Below are 10,590 nucleotides of genomic sequence, written 5' to 3'. Positions count from 1 at the left end.
GTTCGTCACTTACAAAACAGTTTATTCATTCATAAAATGTTCTGTTATCCAAAAAAAGATCATGCATTTCAAAAATTATTTGTGAATTTGAAAATATTGTTCCACCAATTTCCAAATTAATGTTCCACCATTGGTTTTAAATTTGAAAAATATAGTTTACTCATTCTAGTAATGTTCGCCGAATCAAGGAATTTTTAAAAATGTTCACACTTTTATATTTTTTGCAAATAGTATAAAATGTTCATTAATTGAAAAATGTTCGGAAATTATAAAAGTGTTCATGAATTTGAAAAATGTTCAGGATATCAAATTTGTTCAAGAGTTTATAAAATGTTTTTGATTTTACGAAATTGAGAGTTATAGTTTATCTCGGTCATACAGTAAAATGTGCTAATAGACACTGGAGATTATGATTTCTTTTTTTCCCGTTGCAACGTACGGGTCCTTTTGCTAGTAAAGAGTAAAGATGACAAGAATGAAAATAACTAAAATGTCTTCACACTAAGAATATAAAACATGATAAAAATATTTTAAAATTACATACTCTAAATTCTTTTTGTCATAAAATGGCATGCACTATTTTTGTTAGATGTCATGTTCTTAAAAAGACATGGATGAAAAATGTCATGTTCTTAAAATAATAACTGCCTTGTTCTTCAGAATAAAAATGACATTGTTCTAGGAAAAATGACATTCTCGCCAAAGAGATGATATGCTTTTACAACTAAAAATGCCATGCTCTTTGTAATAAAAAATGCAATTTTCTCTCGAATAGAAAATGCCTTGCTTCTACAATAGAAGTGACGTGCTCTTTATAAAAAAATACCATGCTCTTCAAAACAAAAAAATGTCATTTATCTACAAAAAAATGTCTGCTGTGTTTAAAAAAAATTCATGCTTCTACTATAAAAATGCCATACTCTTTATTTTAAAAAAATGACATGCTTCTATACATCAAGGTTGGATTTGTTGGTCATTCATGTAATTTTTATTATTTCCGTGTCATGACAGGATACGTGGTTGGATGGTTGGGAGGACTGTGGTATCCCCTGCCCATCAGAGTTCAAGTCCCATACTTGAAGTTGGTGCTTGCATTTTCCTGAACTTATTCCAGGTCTTCCGGTGATGTGATGATGTGCCGGCTTTGTCTTTTGAAGGTGCAAATAGAGGTAGGGAGTGTGTGCGTGCGTTCATAGGTGTGAGTATACAGTTGTGTATGTGAGCGACTTTGATTGTACTCTGCCAAAAAAAGGTTAGATCTGTTGGTCATTGATGTATTTTATTATTATTTCCGTGTCACGACAGGATATATAGATTGGAATTTTTCTTAAAAAAACAATCTGCATAATTATGTGCATAAAAGACTACTGTAATATTATTCGTCATGATAAAAGGCAACTTTTGATGTGAAATTCGGAAATAAATTCTAAATACTCCTACCTAGTAGTAGTACTAGCTAGCATGTGTCAAGTGCTAACAAAATGAAATAATTCCATGCATGGCGGGATTGTAGCTTAACGAAAATAAGAAACACATTTAATATACCCACAAAAAATCACGGATAGTATCAATTCAACAGCAGCATTTCTGCTTTTTTATTTACTTCCGTGTTTTCATGATACTGTATATAGCATACTTTCTTTGTTTCTGAATCAAGAGCGACGAAGTTAGCGCCGGCCGGACCACATTACCCATACATGTTGCCCATATAAGCAAGCCTGCCGCGCTCCACCTTAATTTGCTCCGATCCTCGCCGTAATCAACGAGGTGGTGCTCAATGGCCATGGCAATGGCGCCCGTAGCACTTGCACTCTGCCTGTGTGCCACCGTCCTCCTCTCCACTCCACCACCCGCCCATTCCTACACCGACCACTCATCCTCCCCTCCGAGCCCCGTGGCAGCAGAGCCGACGTCGTCGTCCTCGGAGTACAAGACGTACATCATCCTGCTCAAGCCTCGAGCGGACGCCCATGTCATGGACGACGAAGCGCGCCAGGGCTGGTACCGGTCCTTCCTCCCCGACGACGTGACCGCCCACGGCGAGCCGCGGCTCGTCCGCTCGTACAAGACCATCTTCCACGGATTCGCCGCCTTGCTGACCGAGGAGGAGCTGGACGCCGCGTCCAGGAAACCCGGCTTCGGGCGCTGGTTCCCGGACGAGATGATGTACCCCACGACGACCCGCACGCCGGAGTTCCTCGGTCTGACCAAGGACGCCGGCATGTGGGCGCAATCCAGCTACGGCAAAGGGATCATCATCGGGGTGATCGACTCCGGCATCGACTCGCGCCACCCCTCCTTCGGCGACGCGGGCGTCTCGCCGCCGCCCGCCAGGTGGAAGGGCGCGTGCACGGGCACGGACAGGGGCGTCCGCTGCAACAACAAGCTTATCGGCGTCAGGTCCTTCGTGGACTACAACCCTGCCGATGAGACCGGCCACGGCACGCACGTGGCGTCCATTGCGGCGGGCAACTTCGTCGCCAATGCCTCGTCGTCCCACGGACAGGCCGCCGGGACGGCCGCCGGGATCGCTCCCGGCGCACACCTGGCCGCGTACAAGGCCTGCAGACCTAGCGGGTGCCTCCGTTCGAACGTGGTTGATGCGATGGACACGGCGGTGCGCGATGGGGTCGATATCATCTCCATCTCCCTCGGTCGTAAAGCGGGAGTACCGCTCAACAAGGACGTTGTGGCCATCGGCGCATTCCGCGCGGTTGCCAAGGGCGTCGTCGTCGTTACCTCTGCTGGCAACGACGGCCCCGATCCGTCCACCGTCAAGAACGACATGCCGTGGGAGATCACGGTGGGCGCCGGGTCGGTGGACCGGAGGCTCGCCGCCGACCTTGTGCTGGAGTCGGGCGACATGGTCGAAGGAGAGGCACTGGTGCAGGGGATGAACTCGACAGCTTTCCAACCCCTCCACTACCCCGGCGAGGGTAACCTGTGCAAGAACGTGAGCGCTCAACGCACGAGGGGCCACATCGTGATATGCGATGAAGCCAGGGTTAACGTTGCCGCTCAGGCCCGCATCATCAAAAACCTCTACGACAATGGTGCGGCTCACGTCGTGCTGATCGGCCGGGAGAAATCTGGTTTCTCCTTGAGCTTCAGGGAGTACGGGTCCTCCGTCGTGCAGGAGCCCGCCGCCGTCGGCCACAAGCTCAAGGATTACAGCCGGTATCCGGACGCCGCGGCGCAGGCGTTCTTCAAGGGCACGCGGGTCGGCGTCGGTCAGTCGCCCACGGTCGCCCACTTCTCCAGCCGAGGCCCGAGCCGCACCAACCCACACATCTTGAAGCCTGACATCCTGGCGCCGGGGCTCAACATCCTCGCCGCCGCGACGGCGAGTCCAGACCGGGGGCCTTTCAGATTCAAGTCAGGGACGTCGATGGCGGCGCCGCACATCAGCGGCGTGGTCGCACTTCTCAAGAGCGTGCACCCGGAGTGGTCGCCGGCGGCGATCAGGTCCGCCATAATGACCACGGCAGATGACCTGGATAACGACGGCAACCGGATCATGGACGAGAAGCACCAGCCGGCGAGAGCCTTCGCTGCAGGCGCGGGGCAAGTCAACGCTACGCGGGCTGTCGATCCGGGGCTGGTCTATGACATGGAGGTCAGAGACTACGCCGGCTACGTTTGCCATCTTTTCGCGACGCTCGACGACGACGACGACTACGCCGTGCAAGACATCATCCAGGACTTGAGCTTGAATTGCAAGACCGTGGCCCATCTGTCGGACTTCGAGCTCAACTACCCCAGCATCGTGGTGCCGGCGAACACCACGGTGCGGCGGACGCTGACGAACGTGGGTCCGGCGGGGGAATACACCGGCAGGTTGTCCATGGCCCGTGACGTGGGGCTGGATTTCTCGCCCAAGTCGCTGTCCTTCTCGCGGCCCGGGGAGAAGCTCACCTTCAAAGTGAGCCAACATGGGCTGGAGGTTGCAGAAGGGTTTTTGATCTGGGAGTCGGATACGCACACGGTCCAAAGCCCCCTCGTCGTCGTGCACTGACGCCCGTGTGTGCGTGAGCGCGCGGAAGTTAGACAGATCGAATAGAATATGTGCCTTTTTCTCGAAAATAAAATAAAATGTGCTACTCCATTGTACTACTCCTACTGCCAGCTTTGCATTGCTTACACGATCAAAATGAAAGAAAACGTTAATTATTTTTTAAAGGCTTTTCGGAGGCTGAAATTTTGAAAAATTCAATATTCAAACTTCTCAGTTTCAAAAAGTTCTGAAAAATATCCACATATATACAACAAATACAAGGATGCATGTAATGTATGTGTGTTTAAATTTTTATGATGAAATACCTGCCAATTTCAAAGCTGCACAAAAATATCAAAATCATAGACTTTGAGAATAAAGAGTTCAATTGTTGAAACGTCATAGATTTGGTTTTCCTTGTCTAACTCTCATTTAATGTATAATAGAAGGCACTGGCGGAGCTTGGTCAAATGTTTTAGGGGGAGGGGGGGGGACAAAAAATATGGATGCTTAAGGGGGTCAAAAGTCTATATTTTCTTTAATCTTCTATTCTAATTTTTTTTCTTTTACAAAATTTATCCAGCTTTGGGGGGGGGGGGGGGGCATGGCCCCTGCAGCATACAACGTAGCTCCGCCGTTGATAGAAGGGTTAGACGTGTTGCAACGGGAGACAAAAAGAATTATACGCTAATCAAATAAGTATGACTCAATACTCTGACATAAAAGTATCTCATATTTTAACACGGTTGCTCATCAAGTTGTCATTTTTTTTCTTTCCTCGATGATGATGGTAACGATGTTCACGTGATCACAATGTATTTAACGTGGTAAATACCAAGGCTATGAGCTTATCACTGCACACCCCACCTTTCATTATGTTGCGCAAGGAAATGTTTACAACTTTAAAAACAAATCTCATCGACCATGAACTATTTCCAACGCCTAGACATATAAATACTTTCATAATACTACTCAAATCCTAGACATAAAAGTTTATTCAATCGGTGAACGGCTTTCCGAATCGACATTTTTTGGAAAAAAACTTGGATTTTTTCAAAAAAATACCGTACATTATATTTTTACAAACATTTTTTGAATTGATGAACAATTTTTAACTCAGCAAACATTTTTTGAACATACGAGCTTTTTGGGAACAAATTTGAAAATTGATTTTCTTAATTTATGTGAATATTTTCTAAAGTTTCATGGACATTTTTTTATATTCCTGAATATGTTTTGAATACACTATTTTTTTTTTCAAAATCCTGAACATGATTTTATTTCGTAACCATTTTTCCCAGATCGCAGTTATTTTTTATAATTTGCGTACAGATTGGCAAAAACTACCAACTTTTTTAAATCCCCAAAAAAATTATGATTTTGTTATTTTTTTGAATTCACATATATTTTAAGATTTCTCGAACATGTTTTGAAAACTCACAACTTTTAAAATTTGAAAATTCCGAACTGGTTTAAAGATGGAAGAAAGCAGAATGAGGAAAAAAAGACAAAAACCAAATAAAAAAAATAGCGAAGCAAGCCAGACATATATGTGAGGGAGTTCTTACGTGAGAAAAGGAGAGGATGGGGAAAGCGTTGAGAGTCTCTCCGCTGGAATGGTTACGACTTAGCCACCATGATATGTACGTGTCTTTGAGTTTTCTTAGTATCACACATTATAAAAGAACAAAGCATACACGATTTCGGAAAGGAAAAAACTGAATCGTTTTTTGACTTACGAGTGGCATGGTGGGTAATTTATGCCAACTTTAGGGGCAATTTTAATGACGTACCACAGAAACAATATGTGCTTTATTAATAGGTAAAGATTCTAATTTTTTTCTTCCACAAAATTTACCCAGCTTTGGGGGAGGGGCATGGCCCCTGCAGCATACAACGTAGCTCCGCCGTTGATAGAATGGTTAGACGCACTTTGTTGCGTCGTTGGTGTTATTGAATTTTCATAAGAAAATTACTCGCACTATTTCAAAACTTTAGGTGCATTCCTTTTTTAAAAAGTCAAACCTCTTTAAGTTTCATCAAATTGCTTTATCATGAAATGAATTTAGTCAAAGTTAAAGAAATTTGTTTTCTGAAAACTAATACACCTTATATTTTTAAACTGATGGAGTATGTGATTTGGTGAGTTTGGAAGATGATGATGTGTGTTTTCTATTTATTTATAGTGCGGTGTTATGAGGGCCGCGGTGTAATTTTGGCTTATCTGCTAGTCAACCCATACTTTTGTGGCGAAATTTTCTAAGTCAATGGTTGTATCATTAGTAGAAAACAGGGACTAAGCAATCGGAACAAAAGGCGCCAACTTTTAGTCCCTGTTGCGTTACGAACCGGGACTAAAGGAGCTCCACGTGGTCATTGTGGGGCGTCCAGGCAGAAGGACCTTTAGTCCCGGTTGGTAACACCGACCAGGACTAAAAGACAGCCACGCGTCAGCACCTGCCACGCGCTGTGGTTTTTGTTTTTTTTTATCTTTGAAATGAGGGGTTTTGGAGGGTTTAGGGGTTTCATATTGTGTTCCCCCTATTCTTTTTGTGTTTACCACTCAATTCATTTACATCTAGGATTTTCGCTTTTATTTTATGTTTTCCATTTAACTCGACGCTAACTACTACATATATCAATGAAGGAACTATTACACAAATCATCATGAATATAGAGAGAAGTGACCTCTCTTTCTCCGTGCTTGGTCGAACAACAAGTTTTCGTATATCTATGCCACGATACTATGTATAGTACACGTTCATTCATATATACAATGTAACATCTCTTACGGTCCCTAATATCTAATTACCAACCTTCACTATCATTTCTCGATGGTATTCTCTAGTTTTAGCTATAATCTCTTCAAGGAAGAATCCCGCCAATTCCTCTTGAATTGCTCGTATGCGAACCTTTGGTAGGAGTTCGTCCCACTTCCATTCGATCTAATTTAAAGAAGGGGTTAATATATATATGAATGAAACTCAACACAATTGATGGTAAGAAAATAAATTTGTGAATATTGTTTACATACTTCAAGTTTTTTAAAAAGTCTGCCCTTCTCACAGGTCGTGTGGCGAATGAACTCGCAAACATAGTATCCACATAAGTTATTCCTGGATCCCTGTCTCGAGCACTTTACAAGAATAGAATTCAATCAAAATAATAAAGTATCATCATGGTATTGAAACTAGAATCAAAGAGATACGCGGATCGAGCTAGTATTACTTACATTGAGTTGTTGAAATCGAAGCTCCGGTTTCCGTTGACCCCTAACCTTCTTGGTGAACTCTTTCCAAATCTTGTCCGACAAAGAGAATGAATAAAGGAGTTATTAATTACTTGATATCAGAAAATGAATGAAAGTTGTCGATATAGTGCGGTAGTGATTGAAATCACCTGTGGAGCATTGCTCTCAGGTCGGCCACATCTGCATGTCTTTACGTAACGGGTCCATGACAAGTACTTTTCTTGTGTTAAACTGAATGACTATCAGAATAAAGTGGAACCTGCGCACACATAGCTCATCAATTACACTTAACATCGAGTAATTAGCGAAACAAAATGTTGTGTACACGACAATATAACACTCACTTGAGGTTGTAAGGAAATAGTATTTCTCTTTTGGTTTGTTGTTCAGTCAATGCCCTTAGGAAGATCTTCTCTGTATCCTTGATGTTCCCTTATACGGTAACTTCATGAATAATATTTGGGTTAATGAACCCAATGTCCCAGATTTATTCTCTTCTGCATTCGAGGATCTTCTTTCTGCATAATATATATAGCGAGGATAGTTATACATGCAATGAACGAGTTGATCTAGAGACTTAATTACAAAAATGATACTTACAAGCAATAGCAACTGACGATGGATTTGTGGATGGCGTCTTGATTATATAACTGAAATAATTCTTCAAATTAAACGTAAATCTCCTCGTCTCCATTGAAGTAATGCTCATCTTTAGCCCTCGCAATGATATAGTCGCCTCCTTTCTTTGAGGCTTCCAAGTACCAATTATGCAATCTTCGCATCATCGTTGGTAGATTCGGGAGCTCCTCAGGTGGGACGAGAGGCTTCCTGTGCTCGAATCTAAAGGCTAACTCAGCCATTTTGAACTGTACCTCATCGCCTAAGTAATCACCAAGAGTGAAACTACGACTAGCGGCCGCTACCCTCGGTGTTGGGGAACGTTGCATGGGAAACAAAAAAATTCCTACGCACAAGAAGACCAATCATGGTGATGTCCATCTACGAGAGGATATTAGATCTATGTACCCTTGTAGATCACTCAGCGGGAAGCGTTAAGAAACGCGGTTGATATGGTGGTACAACTTCGTGATTCAAATCACCGTCGTCCCACGATCCGTCCCACGAACGGTTCCGATCTACCATCGAACGGACGACACCTCCGCGTTCAGCACACGTACAGCTGGACGATGATCTCGGCCTTCTCGATCCAACAAGCAAGACTGAGAAGTAGATGAGTTCTCCTGCAGCATGACGGCGCTCCGGTGGTGGTGATGATCTACTCCTGCAGGGCTCCGCCCATGCTCTGCAGAAATCCGATCTAGAGGTAAAACTGTGTGGTATAGGCTAGAGTTGCACGTGGCAAAGTTGTATCTCAAAAAGCCCTAAACCACCACTATATATAGGAGGGAGGGGGAGGGGCTAGCCTTGAGGGACAAGTCCCTCAAGGTGCGCCGACCGCCAAGAGGAGGAGGACTCCTCCTCCAATTCGGTTTGGGAAGAAGGAGTCATCCTCTTCCTTCCCACCTTCCTCTTTCCTTTTTCTTTTTCTTTTTTTTGGTATTTTCTTTATGTGGCGCCATAGCCCTCTTGGGCTGACTCCACCAGCTCACTAAGGACTTTTGGCGCCACCCTAGGGCCTTGGGCTCACTCCCGTGTGGGTGGGCCCCTCCCGGTGAACACCCGGAACCCATTCGTCACTCCCGGTACACTGCCGGAATTGCCCGAAACTTTCCGGTGACCAAATGAAACCATCCTATATATCAATCTTCGTTTCCGGACCATTCCAGAAAACCTCGTGATGTCCGTGATCTCATCCAGGACTCCGAACAACATTCTGTAACCACGCATATAACTCAACTATACTAAAATATCGCCGAACCTTAAGTGTGCAGACCCTGCGGGTTCGAGAACTATGTAGACATGACCCGAGGCACTCCCCGGTCGATATCCAATAGCGGGACCTGGTTACCCATATTGGATCCTACATATTCTCTGAAGATCTTATTGGTTGAACCTCAGTGTCAAGGATTCATATAATCCCGTATGTCATTCCCTTTGTCCTTCGGTATGTTACTTGCCCGAGATTCGATCGTCGGTATCCGCATACCTATTTCAATCTCGTTACCGGCAAGTCTCTTTACTCGTTCCGTAATACAAGATCCCGTGACTTACACTTGGTCACATTGCTTGCAAGGCTTGTGTGTGATGTTGTATTACCGAATGGGCCCCGAGTTACCTCTCCGTCACATGGACTGACAAATCCCAGTCTTGATCCATACTAACTCAACGGACACCTTCGAAGATACCTGCAGAGCACCTTTATAGTCACCCAGTTACGTTGCGACGTTTGATGCACACAAGGTATTACTCCGGTGCCAGTGAGTTATATGATCTCATGGTCATATGAATAAATACTTGACGCAGAAAACAATAGCAATAAGACGACACGATCAATATGCTACGTTCATAGTTTGGGGCTAGTCCATCACATGTTTCTTCTAATGATGTGATCTAGTTATCAAACAACAACACTTGCACATAGTCCGAAAACCTTGACTATCCTTGATCAACTGGCTAGCCAACTAGAGGCTTGCTAGGAACATTGTTTGTCTATGTATCCACACATGTATCTATGTTTTCATACAATACAATTATAGCATGGATAATAAACGATTATCTTGTAACAGGAAATATAATAATAACTATTTATCATTGCCTTTAGGGCATATTTCCAACACTCGGAACATTAGCGATATAGGTAAACACCTTGAGCGGGGGGCATGATTAGATTTTCTGTTCGCCGCTATAAACATTAGCGATATAGGTAAACACCTTCCGGCAGAGCTCCAGCTCGCGCTGGCCCTGCCAAGAGCTCATCTTATTGCACGCGTCGGCGGTGGACATGGTCGGGTCACCGGCGCATGCGGCGTCGGTGCTGCCGGAGAGCAAGGCGATGGCCCCAAGAGATAAGGCGAGGGCGAAGAAGATAGGTGCGTTCTTCATGTTTGTTGGATCTCTGTTTAAACCTATGCTCGTTCTCTAACTTGTGCATCGAAAGGAACACAGGAAGGGCTTTTATAGAATCGCCCTGTCAAATACTTACTCGCGAAGCTAAAAATATACTCGAAGCTAAAAATATACTCCTACTGTATAAATGCAGCATATCTAGAGAAATTAATGTGTATCATTATGCAGCACCCAATAAATCTTTAAAATCAATGTGTACTAATTAGTTTACGGGTGTGGCTATCTTTGATCTAAATGAGAATTAAATCTCAGCTACTCCGTCCGTTCCTTAAATACAAGACGTTTTAAATATTTCAATGTGAATTACATACAGATGTAC

At 44.0% G+C, this 10,590-nt stretch overlaps 1 protein-coding gene across 1 annotated transcript; it reads left to right on the top strand.

Moving 5' to 3' along the window:
* The first annotated feature begins 1,783 nt into the window (after window positions 1–1,783).
* On the top strand, window positions 1,784–4,015 carry LOC123400656 (subtilisin-like protease 4). Its single transcript, XM_045094659.1, has one exon. It carries the CDS (start codon window positions 1,784–1,786, stop codon window positions 4,013–4,015), a length of 2,232 nt encoding a protein of 743 aa, XP_044950594.1.
* Window positions 4,016–10,590: the final 6,575 nt, after the last annotated feature.

Source organism: Hordeum vulgare, chromosome 1H, assembly GCF_904849725.1.
Source record: "Hordeum vulgare subsp. vulgare chromosome 1H, MorexV3_pseudomolecules_assembly, whole genome shotgun sequence".
Lineage (NCBI taxonomy): Eukaryota > Viridiplantae > Streptophyta > Magnoliopsida > Poales > Poaceae > Hordeum > Hordeum vulgare.
Note: the sequence above shows the minus strand (reverse complement) of the source record. Positions and strands in the feature narration are given on the sequence as shown.

Coding starts and splice junctions, on each gene's coding strand:
- LOC123400656 (XM_045094659.1), top strand. CDS start 1,784: ATGGCAATGGCGCCCGTAGCACTTGCACTCTGCCTGTGTGCCACCGTC.